The sequence below is a fragment of the Canis lupus genome, chromosome 31 (assembly GCF_048164855.1).
Source record: "Canis lupus baileyi chromosome 31, mCanLup2.hap1, whole genome shotgun sequence".
NCBI lineage: Eukaryota > Metazoa > Chordata > Mammalia > Carnivora > Canidae > Canis > Canis lupus.
In genome coordinates, this window is record NC_132868.1 from 20,881,986 (window position 1) to 20,898,767 (window position 16,782).

General features: G+C 40.8%; 1 protein-coding gene across 1 annotated transcript in view; it reads left to right on the top strand.

The window, feature by feature from the left end:
- The window catches only part of KNG1 (kininogen 1), a 29,191-nt gene extending 19,226 nt beyond the window's left edge, over window positions 1–9,965 (top strand). The window contains exons 8-11 of the mRNA XM_072807761.1: window positions 5,298–5,405; window positions 5,523–5,609; window positions 7,613–7,690; window positions 9,726–9,965. Coding sequence (XP_072663862.1) covers window positions 5,298–5,405; window positions 5,523–5,609; window positions 7,613–7,690; window positions 9,726–9,812 — 360 coding nt within the window. The 3' untranslated portion in view covers window positions 9,813–9,965. The remainder of the gene's footprint in view (window positions 1–5,297; window positions 5,406–5,522; window positions 5,610–7,612; window positions 7,691–9,725) is intronic.
- Window positions 9,966–16,782: the final 6,817 nt, after the last annotated feature.

Here is a 16,782-nt window from a genome sequence, read left to right on the forward strand (position 1 = left end):
GTCCTGGGCTGTCTGGGTGGCTCAGTGCTTGAGAGTCTCTGCCTTTGGCTCAGGTTGTGATCTCGGGGTCCTGGGATCAGGTCCCACATCAGGCTCACAGCAAGGAGCCTGCTTCTCCCTCTGCCTATGTCTCTGCCTCTCTCACGGTCTCTCATGAATAAATAAATAAAATCTTTAAATAAATAAACTAGGAGTCCTTATATACAGTGATATTCATTGCAGCTTTAACTATAACCCCCCCCCAAAAAAGATAAACTATCAAAATGATCAATAATCTAGAAATGATGAGCTCTATCTGACATATCCTTACAAAGGAGTATTAAGCAGCAATTTGAAAGCATCTTTGTGAGGCTCTTGGTGCGGTCAGTGACTTGTGTTAAAATATGCAGTGAAAAACAAGAGGCCATAAAGCTGAGCATGTCTTCTGTCCTCAATTGTGTCATTAAAAAGCACAGAGGACAATACTGAAAAGAAACAAATGCCTTAGACTATTCACAGTGCTGGTTTTTAGGTGATGGCACAATGGGCTCTTTATGTTCCTCTTTCTAGTTTCCTGTTTTAGTTTTATAACTGGAAGAAGCCCTCTAAACAAACAGTATCCAAGGAAATCAAACCTGACACTGTGTCTCCTACTCGGGCCCTTACTCCTGTTCCCGATGCCAGCACCCTCTCCCTGGTCTCCTGGCATGTGACCCACATCGGGTTCCCTCAAGGAGGCTACTAATCCATGCTCCTCCTGTCTGTCCACTCTTCTCCTCACTTTACCTCTCTGCTTTCCTGTGCCTTATTCTTCATGATGCAGGAGTATGTGGTCCTCTGCCATTTAGTGCAGGTCAGAGATCTGCCATCAGGAAGAGAACCTCTCATGCCCAAGCATGAATATCTAGTCATCTTGCTGGTTCGAGCTCTGTGAATTAGCTAATCAACACTCTCGTGTGTGTGTGTGTCTGTGTGTGTGTGTACACGTTAGTGTGCGTGAAGGATGCCAGGGAACAGCAGTAGGTAATGCTGTGAATTGAAGGGAACTGACATCCCTTCTGTTGCCAGATCATCCTGAAATCTTGTGAAAATTTCAAACTTACTCTCAAGAGTTGAATCGGTCTTCACTATGTTTGCATTTAAAGAGAGCAACTTGACTGCTCGGACTTAGATATTCAAGGCAGCCTGGGTAGAAGCAGCCCATTTACTAAAAACTCAATGCATCAGGAGATGATTTGCTAAGAGCCAAGCTCTGAGTGACCAATCTGCCAAATGGTGGCTAAAGATTTGTTTTACAATCATAGATACACATAGTTGAGCACCATTTTAAGAAATATGGCATCATCAAAATAATTGAGGGCAGAGAGGATAATATTGTTTGGAAACTGTTGCAGAAAATTTTCTGAATATGAAGAAGTTTTAGAAATACCTTAACAATTTGTTTTGCTTTTGTTTTTCCTTTTATATATATCCAAGTATGATATTTGATTTACATCTAAATAAGTATAAAAGAGCTTTTGAAAGATTAAAAAAAACACATTGTGTCATAGTTCAAAGTCTTTTTCTTTTTTGCTCTCTTTTCTTGGTGATTTTTAAATAATGCTATGTTTTAGAACTGACAGGGTCTTAAATTACATGAAATGCCATAGTTTCCTTCCTGGAAAATTTATTGCACAGTAAAACAGTGCAAACATATTTTGTTTTTACATGTAAAATGATGTTAAATTCGAGGCTCAGATAAATAAATATAAGTGGCTTTCCCTCTCTGGAGTGGGACAATTTTGTTGTTGTTGAGGACTTACTGTCGGTATATAGCATTCCTGACACTACCTAATAAAAGCCAATAACATTCTTTATAATAACAAAAAAAAAAAAGATTTGTTTTACAGTTTTAGTTTTGCCTTGGCCTTGCATGTTTAGTCCTGTGTGAATGCATATCTATTTCAAGCTAGTTTTGTATTTCAGAAACCAAGAACTTCTTAAATCCTCCTTGTCTCACACACATGAATGGTTCTGATTTCTATCACATGGTGCTTGTCTTGCTTGCCCCTCCCCCACTGCTGCTGTCCCCCCACCCCCACCCCCATCTGTCAGTGTTCCTCCCTGCCTCTGCTCGGATGAATATGCTTCAAGGATCTGTGTGTGCAGGCTGAGGAGCTTCTCCTTTGACAAAGCCCTAGAAATGTCCAGGAGTATGTATGTGTCTAAGACTTGATACAAATGGCCAAATTACAAAGTTCTTTGCAATTATGCCGAAATACATTCACACCAACTGGGTATCAGACACTGACTGAGGATCATGAATTATATTCCTACCAGCAGTGATGGAGGCTGCACGCTCCCCATACCTGGCCAACAGCAGGCATCATCACTGGCTTCCATCTTTGCCAACATGGAAGATTAAACACAATGTTGCATTGCCTTTTGAACGTGCATATCCTTGGTTATTAATGAAGTAAACATTTTTTTTCCAGGATAAATGATCATTTTAACTTCTTTTCTGAAATGCCTATTCATGCCCTTTGCACATTTGCTTTGGCATTTGGGCTTTTTATTGATCCTACATCATATTTGTCCCAAATTGCCTTGCTACTTTGCCTGGTGTGATTTTTGAGAATCAGTTTTCATTTTTGTCTAGTCAAATTTAGATATTTTCCCCTTCCTTTAGGTTTCCATCCTCTGCTCTTCACCTAAGAAAAGCCTTCCTCATCCTAAGATCTGATGAATAGTTATTTATATCTGTCTGGCTCATTAATTTAAATTTGTAAATGCCTTTGGAACTTATATTGCTATATAGCGTTCTCCATTTTAAAAACAAAACTTGAGGGAGATTCCTGGGTGGCTCCATGGTTTGGCGCCTGCCTTCGGTCCAGGGTGTGATCCTGGAGTCCCTGGATCGAGTCCTGTGTCAGGCTCCCTACAGGGAGCCTGCTTTTCCCTCTGCCTGTGTCTCTGACTCTCTCTGTGTCTCTCATGAATAAATAAATAAAATCTTTAAAAATAAAAACAAAACTTGAACAGGATGGATTTAAGCAGGGAAGACTTCTGATAAGAATAACACCTGATGATGATAGTGATGTGGATGTGACCTTCGAGGCCCTCAAATGGAAGATGGTATTAGGTCTCTTTCATTCCTCTCCTCCGGACCCTGAATACAACGGAGTCTACAACTGTGGTTCGCATTATATGTTGTCAGCTTTCTTAGGCAATATCATATTGATCAGTTAACTCTAAGGCCAAAAAATTTGATGAAAGTATATCCTGAAATGAGCAAGAAAACTTTGATGACCAAAGTATAGACTCTAAAACCCTCTTAGAAACTTCCTTCCTACTTACATGTACACTTGGAGTTTTAAAAGTTAATTATCACATTTCTCTTAAAATTTTAACCATGCTTACCCAGCAAGACAATACCAAGAATGAGAGAAGAGGAGCTTAGTTCTTCCTATAACTCTGCTTTCCTCGCTGGCCTTCCATCATGCTTTCCCCATGTTTTTCCAAAGTATAAAGATATAAGGAAGACTGCTAAGGTTTGTTTTTCTAAAAATGGGATTGTAGTATCACCCTGTAACTTCATTTTTTTCAATAATGGTCATCCTTCTAGGTCAACAGATATACTTGATGTATTTTCTTGACAACTACATAATCTCTCTCTCTCTCTCTCTCTCTCTCTCTCTCCTTACACACACACACCACACACACACAGAGTTTGTTTAGACTACGATAGCAAAATATCAAAGATTGGGTGATTTAAACAAAAGGAGTTTATTTCTCACAGTGCAAGAGGCTTAGAAGTCTAAAAGCCAGCCAATTAGGGCCCCTGGTGAGGGCTCTCTTCCTGGCTTGCAGATGGCCACCTTCTTGCTGTGTCTTCAACTTGAGAGAGAGAGAGAGAGAGCGCGCGCGCTCTGGTCTTATAAGACCCTTCTAAAGAAACTTCTTATAAGGATACTAACTCCATTATGAGGGCCCTACCCACATGACCTCATCTAAATCTAATTGTCTCCCAAAGGCTCCATCTTCCAATACCATCACACTGGAGGTTAGGGCTTCAATATATGAATTTGGTGGGAGACACAGTCCATGACATACACACACACACATATACACACACATATTTAAATCCTAGAATTAAATACCAAATAACTTGGTCTAGAAACCACATCAAGTTTTTAACAATTAATTTTAAAATATTTTTGTCAAGTGTCTTTCTCAGGGTATAAGGAATATAAGATATGGCATTTTATTTTATTTTTAAAAAACATTTTATTTATTTATTCATGAGAGACACACAGAGAGAGAGAGGCAGAGATACAGGCAGAGGGAGAAGCAGGCTCCATGCAGGGCACCTGATGTGGGACCCGATCCTGGGATTCCATGATCAAGCCCTCAGCCAAAGGCGGCGCTAAACCGCTGAGCCACCCAGGGGTCCCCCAAGATATGGCATTTTAAAATGACTTAAAAAGTCATACTTGGGATTTTGTTGAAGTCAGAGTAGTTTAAAAACACGAATTTCATTTTTTAAATAAATAAATAGGATGTGCCTCTTCTAGACAAAAAAAAGGGGGGGCTATAAATTGCTTAATGGAAAACAGCACTGTATAATGATTAAAGCTGGATATTAAAACATATTATTTTTAAAGAATTTTTATTATTTATTTACTTGAGAGAACAAGAGAGTGAGCATGAGCAGGAGGAGGGGCAGAAGGAGAAGGAGAAGCAGACTCCTGAGCTGAAGCAGAATCAGCTGAGCAGGGAGCTGGATTTGGGGCTTGATCCCAGGATCCCAGGACCTTAACCTCAGCAGAAGGCAGACACTGAACCAACTGAGCCACCCAGGTGTCCCTAAAACATTCTTAATATAAAAAAGAAAGAAAAGCAAATTCGAAAATCCAAATAATTTGTCTAATCACGTAATTTCTATAGTGGTACTAACTCAGCATTTCTCTGATTTAAGATTTGGCAGGATGATAAGGCATTTCAAAGAAAATATTTAAGTTTTCCTTCCTACTTTTCTTAGATTCTATTACAATGTGAGTCCTTGAATTATTCGTGAATTTTGCAGCTGTTAAACAATAAAACTCAAGAAAACATTAAAAAAAATTATAGCTTGCTTCCTCCCCCATTTAGAAAAGGAAATGAGACCAGCCATTAGCCAAATATTTTTCACGTGCATACAAGTTGAAGGTTTTGTTGTCAAACATTTGTACTTTTCTGTGTAACTCTCATTTGTTCAGTATACAATTAAAATGTCAATATTCTCCCCCCAAAGTTCAAGTATTAATTAAGCTCCTACTTTGTGCTAATTAATTATCCAGATGGTGGCTGGAGAGAAATTTTTTATCCAGTTTGTAGCCAGGGAAACCATGTGTTCCAAGGAAAGTAATGAAGAATTGGCGGAAAGTTGCCAGATCAATAAATACGGAGTGAGTAGTAACACAACTGTGTACTTGTTCTCTGGAAAACTTTTTGATGTTTTATACTTGTTTAAGCATCTCATGAATAACACTGGTCTCTCTTTTGGCTTCTGTTTTCCTGGATAGGAACAGCTAAAATGTGAAGCCGAAGTGTATGTGATCCCTTGGGAGAAAAAAATTTACCCTACTGTCAACTGTCAGCCACTGGCAAAGGTATGATTCTAATTACTGTCAGCCCAGGACAATTTTGTTCATTCTGAAAAGTCATGTTTGGGATTGAAAATGAACCATTATTTAAATGAATTAGGAAACTATCTTTTTTTTTAATTTTTTTATTTATTTATGATAGTCACAGAGAGAGAGAGAGAGAGAGAGAGGCAGAGACACAGGCAGAGGGAGAAGCAGGCTCCATGCACCAGGAGCCCGATGTGGGATTCAATCCTGGGTCTCCAGGATTGTGCCCTGGGCCAAAGGCAGGCGCCAAACCGCTGCGCCACCCAGGGATCCCAGAAACTATCTTTTTAAAATGAGGGAGAACTTCCACATTTCTGTGCTGACCTCTTTATGGCTAGACATGGGAGCAGCGGTCCTCATAATTTTTGTCACATCTTGTCAGCGTGCCATGGTCAGGGGGCCCTCTCCTGGTGAAGTGCAGGCCCTGCCGTGGAGGGCTGATGCTAACTGTACCCACAAGGATGCCTGCGGTAGGGCACAGCTCTCCCATGCCCACCCCTCAGGGCCAAGGACCTCTGGAGAAATGCCTATCTCAGCCCCCAACTCCGCATTTATTGACTCAAAATCTGCATTTTAAGATGATCGCTAGGAACTCATACCCATGTTCAAGTCTGGGAAGCATTAGTTTGCATCATTTTTTTTTAATTTTTAAAAGGTCCCTGGGAGGTAAAACTTACCCCATTGTCAAGGATGACATAGTAAATATTACAAAGATGCTGAGGTCTAGGGTGAATAATAACATTACCAAGTGCATTCTCTGTCCCAGGCACTGTACTGAGAGCTTCATACGTATTTCATTCCTGACACTTCTATGAGGCAGGTGCTGTTATTATCCTCTTTACAGATGAGAAAAGTGAAGCCATGATGCTCAGATTCAAATCAGAGCCCATCCTATTTGCTATGATGCTGATTATTAGTAGGGTCTGACTGGTTTGACTCCCCAAGCCAAGCTCTTTGTACTACCAAATACTGCCTCTGAACATCACATTCTCACAGGTAGTGAAAGCGTAGGTGGAAATAACCCACAAGTCCATATCTTCAGTGCAATTTGCCTCTTCTTACTTTTTTCTTATTTTTTCTTACTTTTTTGCCATGTGTTGATGTGTATATTGTCTAACAAACATTAAATAAAGACTGCGTTTCAAGCTGGTGAACATGTCCTAATGTGTTTCAATCCAACAAAGTAGTTGTGGATATATGCTCCCTAGATATTCAGCTCATAAAGCCACTTAGGGCCTTTTAAGACAAAAACAGTTAATTATGCTAATAGAAATAGTATCAATGAATAAATAATATGTTGTGATTTTTATATAATCATAGATGTGGAAGGTACCCTAGAGATTATGTAGTACCACCACCCAATTTTTCCAAACGAAGGAAAAACTCCCCAGCTTAGAGTATTAAGAACAATAATCAAAGGGCTGTGGAAGGGGAGGTGGGTGTGGGTAACTTGGTGACGGGCACTAAGGAGGGGTAACTTGGTGTAACTTGGTAACTTGGTGACGGGCACTAAGGAGGGCACTGATGGGATGAGCACTGGGTGTTATACGATATGATGGCAAATTGAATTTAAATAAAAAAATAAATAAAACTAAAAAAAAACCCAATACCTACAAATTATAAAATCAATAAAAAACACTTTCATCTCCTCTGGAATATAAATATAATATTTTTTAAGATTTTATTTTTTTATTCATGAGAAACACAGAGAGAGAGGCAGAGACACAGGTAGAGGGAGAAGCAGGCTCCTTGTAGGGAGCCCAACATGGGACTTGATCCTGGGACTCCAGGATCACATCCTGGGTCAAAGGCTGGCGCTAAACTGCTGAGCCACCCAGGGATCCCCTAATATAGTATTTAAAATCTGATAGATTTGCCCTATTATAAACCAAGGTAGCATTGCCAGGACTCAGTCCCTCCTTTCTTCTTTGATAGTATGGTTTTCACAGATGAATGCATTCATCTTAATATTCCCTATTTAGGTCATATTGATGAGAAGGCCTCCAGGTTTTTCACCTTTCCGATCCTCATTCATGGAGAAAACAGAAAAAGGAACAACTGTAAGTTCACCCCACAATTCCATGGTACCTGTACAAGATGAAGAGTGGGATTCAGGAAAAGAACAAGGACCCACTCATGGGCATGGCAGGGGCCATGAAAAGCAAATAAAACATGGCCATAAATATAAGCATGACCAAGGCTATGGCCACAACAGGGGACATGGCCTTGGCCATGGACATCAAAAGCAACATGGCCTTGGTCATGGAGGTCAACGGGAACTTGACTTTGATCTTGAACACCAAAGGAGACATGACCTTGGCCATGGACATCAAAGGGGACATGGCTTAGCCCATGGACATAAATATGAGCATGGTCATGGCCATGAAAAATATAAAAATAAAAGAAAAGACAATGGAAAGAACAATGGTCGGAAAACAGAGAATTTGGCAGGTTCTCCTGAAGATAGTACTACCTCTTCTGCACAGACACAAGAGAAGACACAAGGGCCAACAACCCTCCCTTCCCTAGCCCAGCCAGGTATTGCAGTTACCATGCCTGACTTTCAGGACTCAGATCTCTTTGCAGCTGTGATGCCTAACATACCACCAACTGCCACAGAGAGTGATGATGATTGGATCCCTGACATCCAGATAAAGCCAAACAGCCTTTCATTTAACCTGATATCTGACTTCCCAGAACAAACCTCCCCCAAATGTCCTGGACGCCCCTGGAAGCCAGTTCATGGAATGAATCCAACTGTGGAAGTGAAAGAATTTCATGATTTCGATCTCTCTGATGCTTTGTATTAATTTATGCAGCCACGATTCTTTCTTTAACACTTCATTGTTCCTTCTCCCCATTGTCTAAATGTCCTAATATAACACACCAAAAGCCATCAAGCTTCAAAACAGCCTAGAGAGAAGGGGTGAGACCCCCAATGGGGACACTGTCAATCTCAATGGAGGACATAAAACTGTGCGCAGTATTCTAAATCCCCTCTGGGTCTTCCTCACAAGTTTTCTTAACTAGCACAGAAAATGGACAAACTCATGTGCCTTATGGCCTACTGCAATTTGCTTTTCTGATAACAAATATGTACCTCAAGATGTATGTCATCAACTTTCATACAAAGATTCTTTTTTTTTTCATACAAAGATTCTTGACATTCTGAATAAACTATGGCATGTGGTCCCTGAACACATGTAAAAATAAGGGAAGTCAAGAGACTGAATGATGAATCTCTTGCTGGGAAAAAAATAATAATGGAACCTCCAGAGGTTAAGGAGGGACAACAAGGAAGCAAGACAGAGCAGCCTAAGAGAGGACAGGAGGAAGTAAATTAATTGACTTTCGGTTTCCAGAATGACTAGTATACCAAATAGTTACTCCCACTGGACAAAGCTGTCCTGATAATTCTCTTTCTGGGTGAGAGGGTTTCTTATGCATCAATAATTTACATTTACTCAGTGAGTGCCCTTTGCAGCAAGACTTCCAAATAGGAGTTTTCTGCTTGCTCATTCTTGCCCAGGCTGCATTGAGTGATCCTTAGCTTATCACTGACTTTAGTGATAAGGATGGAAAGCCAAGAAAGTAATGTAGAGACAGTCTTGCCAAGGAAAACATTCTTTAAATAATTGACAAGGGAATATCATGAGACGTGATGCAAATTTCATTCAAAAATTTTATGAGGAAATTCCTCTCTAGCCTCACTTTATGATCATATCATCTTTTTGCAATAACGTTGAACAGCACTGATTTTTTTTTTTTTTTGCAGAAGAAAATAATACGATTGTCTTTAATTGCCTTATAAAATGAGGGAAGGATATATTTTACAACCCTTGCTGTCGTTTTGCCTAGGGAAACAAGATAGAGCTTTAAACAGCTACATTTACCTGTGGATGAATGCATCACTGCTACTTCAATTTCTGGGATGTATTTGAACCTCTGAGTTTTTATTTAATTTCAAATATTATCTGTACTTTTAAATAAAGAACAAATGATGTAGGAAAAAAGTCTCATCTTGTCAAATGGTTGCTTCGCTCTTCTTTTATTGAATGATCACAACAGATTAACAGAGTTTTGCTATACTTACAGAGGCGCCTAAGGCTCTGCGAGTACAAGGGTCGACCTCAGGAGGCAGGGGCAGAGCCAGAGCCAGCACCTGAGAGTGAGGTCTCTTGACCAGTGGGCAGAATCGTCACGCCTGACACAGTAGCTCCAACAACCTCTATCATCAGCCCCGCATGGAAGGACAAGAAGATGGGATAAAATTTAAAGAGAAAAATGCCACCTACTATTCTGTTGCTGGGTGAAATAAAGTTCAGTCTTGGTGCATTCCTGGTGAATTTATGATGGTCTTCTTTTGGCCACACCCATCCTACAGCAAAGCCCAATAGATAAGAGAGCCAGTATCATGGCTCTATCGTGAAAACTCCTAGCCCAACTCTAGAGTGCTCTCGCTAGCCAAGGCAGGAGTCCCTTAGGTGAGACTACCTTACCACCAAGACCTCATCATGGGTGCTAAGTTTAGTGTTAGTGAGTCATGTTTCTACTAGAAACCTAAGGACTCTCTACCTTCCCTTCTTCCTCCTCTCAATTGTCCCACTAAACTTAAGACTAATTTGTCTTATTATAGTTTTTTATGATCCAGATGATTACCAACAAGAAAAAAAAAGCTTTTGTTAATGTGATGTCTACCAACTTCTCGTTATTAGAAAACATCTAACCACAAAAAAAAAAAACAAAACATTTTTAAAAATCTTTTAAATTATCTTTCTGAACTGGGTAAAGAAGAAAATAGAAATCCAGTAGAAGAAAAAGTATAAAGATTTTAAATTTTCTGTAGTAAAACACATGTATTGAATGCCTATGATAGCCATTTACTATGCTAGACAATTTCCTTTTGGGGTGTAACTTAATCCTCACAACCACTCAGAGGTCCCCATCATCACTTTTTTTTACAATGAGGAAACTGTAGATCTCAGTACCCTGCCCGGGGTCACACAGTTAATATGTGACAGAGCTGGCATTCAAACCCAGACCTCTTGAACTACACTATGCCATGTTATAATGAGGCTTTCTTATCAACATTGTCATCACAGAAAACACATCAGGATAATTTCTGATTCCAAGATGATCATTATCTCAATCCAAAAACCCTTATTAAATAGCTCATTGAGGCTGGTGCTGTCCTGGGTACTACTCAGGATATCCTATAATTGAGTCAGGTTAACAGGATTGACTCTTTTCCATTTAGTTAACACAAGGTCTTGAGAAGAAGAGGAATTTTTAAAGACGTAAATCCTTTCCCTCAAAAAACTCGCAACCACATCAGGCAATGTGACTAAAGCACATAGAACAGACATTTAATCCAAGCCACGGTCACTTGTGGAGCCGTGAGCAAGCCTGACTCGATAGGAAGTTGTGAAGAGGTGGAGGGACCAATGTGGAGAGAGAAAATGAAGCCCAATTGGGAATTCAGATCAGAGTAAACCATGGAGTGCCTTTTACATTTCTTGAGCTAAGATGTACTGAAAGAGTGTTTAAGGTCCATTATTCAAAAGATTCTGGGGAGCACAGGTCAGAGTGAGACCAACTAGACTCGAGGCAGTATCCCAGGCATCTCTCATCCGGCGCATCCTAACAGAAGAATGACCACTTGGGGCTGGCATGTAGAGCCTCCAGTTCTCACTTTACTCAATAACTTGAAGCATTTCCACTTCAGACCTTTTTAGGGTAAAATAATGACAAGTTTCCTGTGATCCAGCACCCACCTTTTACTTTTTTTTTTTTAAGACTTTATTTATTTATGAGAGATACAGAGAGAAAGAGGCAGAGAAAGAGGCAGAGACACAGGCAGAGGGAGAAGCAGGCTCCATGCAGGGAGCCTGACATGGGACTCGATCCGGGGTCTCCAGGATCACGCCCTGGGCTGAAGGCAGGTGCCAAACTGCTGAGCCACCCAGGTGTCCCCTCTTTTTAAAATATGTGCACCCTACCCCCACCTCTGAGCCAAAGGCACATCCATGTTTTTTATTTGGTTCTAGAACCACACACTTCATCCCTTCATGCTTCTCTTCAGCCTGAGAATTTCCTCTTGCCCACTCCAACTGACATTCCTCTCGTTGTCTAGGCCAGGCACCTCAAGCAGGATGCCCTTCTCGACTTTTTATCCCATCTTCCATTTCCTGCCTCTCAGCCTGGTTCCAAAAGACTTGAGGCTTGCTGGTCTCATCTGGGTACATCTTGCACCCAGTGCTGCTCTCTGCTGCTGCCTGTGCACTGGCCTTGTGGGAGAGGCCAGACCTCCCCAAATCCCCTGTGAGAAAACACCAGAGTATCCAGCGGACTTGATACCAACCCACCTTTTGGGAAGTCTCAATGTCTTTCCTATAATGAGTCCATCAGAAAGCAAAATATTCTATCAACACGGTGCACAAATGCTTCTGTTAAATTACTTTCCTTCAGCCTTTTACAAGAACCTCCACTTGAACACCATTCTGTCTTTTTTTTTTAATTTTTATTTATTTATGATAGTCACAGAGAGAGAGAGAGAGAGAGAGAGAGAGGCAGAGACACAGGCAGAGGGAGAAGCAGGCTCCATGCACCGGGAGCCCGACGTGGGATTCGATCCCGGGTCTCCAGGATCGCGCCCTGGGCCAAAGGCAGGTGCCAAACCGCTGCGCCACCCAGGGATCCCACCATTCTGTCTTTTGCACAACTTTAACTGGAGGTATTGCCTAGTGTATTCACATCAGAGACAGTACAGGAAGTGGTCAAGGATCGGGTTCTACAGTTAGTCCAAAAGCTGCAATTTATTTTCTCAGGACCTCAGTTTCCTCATCTGAAATATTAGGATAGTAATACACTCACATCATAGATGCGTTGTGAGACTTAAAACAGCTAATTCCTTCAAATGGCATAATGCTTAGCACTTGGCAAACAGTCAGTAATAGGTAGCCATCAGGATCACCTGGCTGTCGCAGTCGATAGAGCCTATGACTCTTCATCTCAGGGTTATGAGTTCAAGCCCCACATTGGGTATAGACATTACTATAAAAAATAAATGGTAGCTATTATTGCATTATTACAACATACACAATATATTAGTTTTAGAGTTTAGCTCTGGGGAAAAATGTTTTGGGGGCCCATGAGAGGTGTTGAACACAGCATGCATCCCTGTTGAACACAGCCATACTCAGGATTAAAAAGTTGTAATCAGCTCATAGCAAGTGGCTGGTAATATCTACTCCTACATGTCCAATTCCACAGGTTCTGAACCTTGGCCACACACTAGAATCACCTAGGGAGCTCTAAACAATATGAATCCGAGTCCCCCAAGTATCACTATTTATCATAAGTCCTCCATTATTTGTAACACATCCAACAGTAATAACAATTGATTTAGGCCCTCTCTGTTTCTTTTTAATCTTAATTATCCAGTTTTGCATTGTTCTGCTTTATTAGCAGAACACGGCAGAGGGAGAAGCAGGTTCCATGCAGGGAGCCCGACGTGGGACTCGATCCCGGGTCTCCAGGATCAGGCCCTGGGCTGAATGCGGTGCTAAACCGCTGAGCCACCCAGGCTGCCCTATTAACTCTTAAATCTTTTTGCCAACAGGATGGTTACGAATCTCACAAGGGATGGATAGATGGATGGACAGGTGACTAAGTTTTTTATGTGCTAGGATTGTCACAGTAAGAACGGAGAGTACAAGATGGGTATAAATGGCATTTCAAAGACTTATAAACAAATTACTACATTTGAAGGATGAAGGACAGGAACAGGTCAAAAATGACAAAAAGTTTTCCAGTCTAGAGTGCCTAAAGGGATGGGTTGACACAAGCAAGGAAATGGGGACCTAGTCTGTGATTTACAGTGACTCACAAAGAGACAAACTGACCCAAACTGCACATAATTCAAGATGTTTCAATAGCTAAATGAACATATTAAATCAATGTACAAGTGGAGTATAGAACCTTCCTACGTCCCACCTCAGATTATTTTGTTTATTCTGATATCTGTGGCCCCTGCCATGTACACAGGGGAGTATCATTAGCTACTCCTGGAATAAACTTGAGGAAACTGTCATCACAGGACTCCTAGCAAAAAGAACAGAAAGGAAAGAAACTTTTCTCTGCAAGTAATCTAAACTTCTATTTCTACTAGTGAACCAGAAGCCCAAATCTAGCAAGAGATCTTTGTTACAAAAGCTTTCCTGTCTTTTGTCTTCTTTATCTGGCATGTGGCATCATATTGTGTGGAAATCACACTATCTTATCATGGGTATTAAAAATAATGAAATAGGGGCAGCTGGGTGGCTCAGTCAGTTAAATGTCTGACTCTTGGTTTCGGCTCAGGTCATGATCTCAGGGTCTTTTTTTTTTTTTAATTTTTATTTATTTATTTATTTTTTATCTCATGGTCTTGAGATCCAGCCCTGCATTGGGCTCTGTGCTCAACAGAGAGTCGGCTTGAGAATTCTATCATCTATCTATCTATCTATCATCTATCTATCATCTCTCCCCCCTCCTCTCTCTCCCTCTCTTTCTGTCCCTCCCCCTGTTCAATCCCTCTCTCAAATAAGTGAATTAATTAAAAAAAATAGATGAAATAAGTGTGCCTATCATGATAAGCACTGAGTAATGTACAGAATTGTTGAGTCATTCCATTGCACACATGAAACTAATAAAACATTATATGTTAACTATACTGGAGTTAAAATTTAAAAACTTAATAAAAAAATAAAATTAAAAACCAAGATCCTGCCACTCCCACACTTACAGCTTTGTGGCAGTTTTAGTTCACTGAAAATGATACTAAAACCCTGTATAGTTGCCTACAAAAACCCCTGTAACAACCTTTTACCCATGTCTCCATCCTTGGCCCCAGCCACTCCTTTCTTTATTCACAGCGCTCTAGTCACAAAGATCTTTCGACAATTCTCAAGTATGACAAGCTCTTTCACACTGTAGGTCCTTTATACTTCCTGTCCCTTCTCACTGAATGTGTGTCCCCTGGCTTTAAGCAAGGCGCCTTCCCTCCCATTCTTGAAGTCTTAGTTATAATATCAGAGAGATTTTTCTCTGACCATCCTATTCACGACCCCCCACAGTTATTTTGTTTTTAAACACAACACCCCACACTATTTTTTCCTTCAGAGCACTTACAACTATTTATTATTTTGGGGATCCCTGGGTGGCGCAGTGGTTTGGCGCCTGCCTTTGGCCCAGAGCACGATCCTGGAGATCCGGGATTGAATCCCACGTCGGGCTCCCGGTGCATGGAGCCTGCTTCTCCCTCTGCCTATGTCTCTGCCTCTCTCTCTCTCTCTATCTGTGACTATCATAAATAAATTTTAAAAAATTATTTATTATTTTGCTTCTTTATTCCGTATAACTGTTAGTATTTGATTGATTGATTGATTTCATTTTTCAAAAAATTTGAATGCCTACCACGTTATTTTGTTCTAGGTTCTAAGAGGATAGCAACACATGGCCTCATGAATCTTATTTTCTAGCAGGAAAGATGGGAAATACAGCAGAGTAAAAGAATGTACAGTTGGGAGAAGGTTTGGGCGACTAGGATGGGATTTTCTGAAGAAGAGATACTTAAACTTAGACTTGAATGACATAAAGAAAAAATTTGCGAGCTATGAAGGAAAAGAACCCCATGCCACAGATTAAGAGTTTGGGTCCTGTATGTATAATATGCCTATAAATAGGCATATTTATGCCTATTTAATTTATTTATGCCATATAAATATATTTATTTATATTTATATGCCGAGTGGAAACATGAATAGGTAGTTGAGTGTACACGTCATGCCTACTAGGAGATAGAGAGGAGTGGTAGGTCTTTGAGTACAGAAGCAGCATAGTCACAGAAGCTGAGTGTAACTTGCCCAAAGATAATGCTCTAGTATGACGTAGGATTTTCAGGGAGAGATGTAGATAAGGTTTTCTTGTTTGTGTATTGCAGAAAGGTTAGAGAGCAACTGGCGAGTACTTTTTGTATTAATCAATAACTTCTTTTGTGTTTTGACTTCAAGTCTCTGGCTCTTATGGTTCTCACTAAATGGAACCCTACAGTTCATTACCAAAACTGCCAAGGATAGATATCAAGAAATTGTTATTCAAGTATTTATCGCTTTGTTTTCCTTCCAGAATGACCATCTTCTTGCTTTCATTCTTACATTTGTAAGACCCACAACCTCCGATTGTGCTCTGCTTTATGCCAATCCCATTGTTTTTCCTTAAGAAACTTGCCAGGCATTTAACATGGGCCACCTTGGAAGGCACGTATATGAACAGTCTTGAAAACCGTTATTATTCTAAGTAGGTGACAACTATTAGCTGATATTTTATAGCTAAGGTGGTGGGGAGATGGAGGTGAATGATATTATTAAAATCGAGTGTTGAGGGGGGAAATGGATGAAATATTAGTTCGTGGGGGGGGGGGAATGTAAGTTGCAGCTTTTTGGGTAAGTACTATTTACCACCTGGGTGATTTAGTACCTTAGTACCATGTCAACTTGGCTAAGCAGTTGTTTGTCTTGAATTTTGTTTCAAGAAGCCCCTTTCTGGGTACCCGGGTGGCTCAATGGCTGAGCATCTACCTTTGGCTCAGGTGGTGATTACGGGTCCTGGGATCAAGTCCCACATTGGGCTCCCCACAGGGACCCTGCTTCTCCCTCTGCCTGTGTCTCTGCCTCTGTGTGTGTGTGTGGTGTGTGTCTCATGAATAAATAAATAAAATCTTAAAAAAAAAAAAGCCTCTTCCTTATATGGTTCTAGGTTAGAGTTGCTCAAAAGAGAAATTCATGTGTGATGAAGAAGATGGAGGGAGGCAGAGCCACTGCTCTCTGATGCCATCAGGTAAGATGCATGAGTGAGTACACAGGGGTGCTGAGGGGCTCCAGCTTGTCCTCCTCCTCCCCTGCTTTGCACGAAGATCCCTTCCCACTGCTGACAGGTTGACCTACAGCCTTATGAGGCCACCAGAACAAAAGCCTTCTGTGGATTTTTCACTAACTCCCCTTTACAGGCCCTCCGAGGCCAGATATGCTCTTCTAGATATCTCTAAGAGCTCTGATTTGTCCAACAGCACAATACTTGAGGAAGCCTGGAACTTTTTTCTGATCCTCCAACT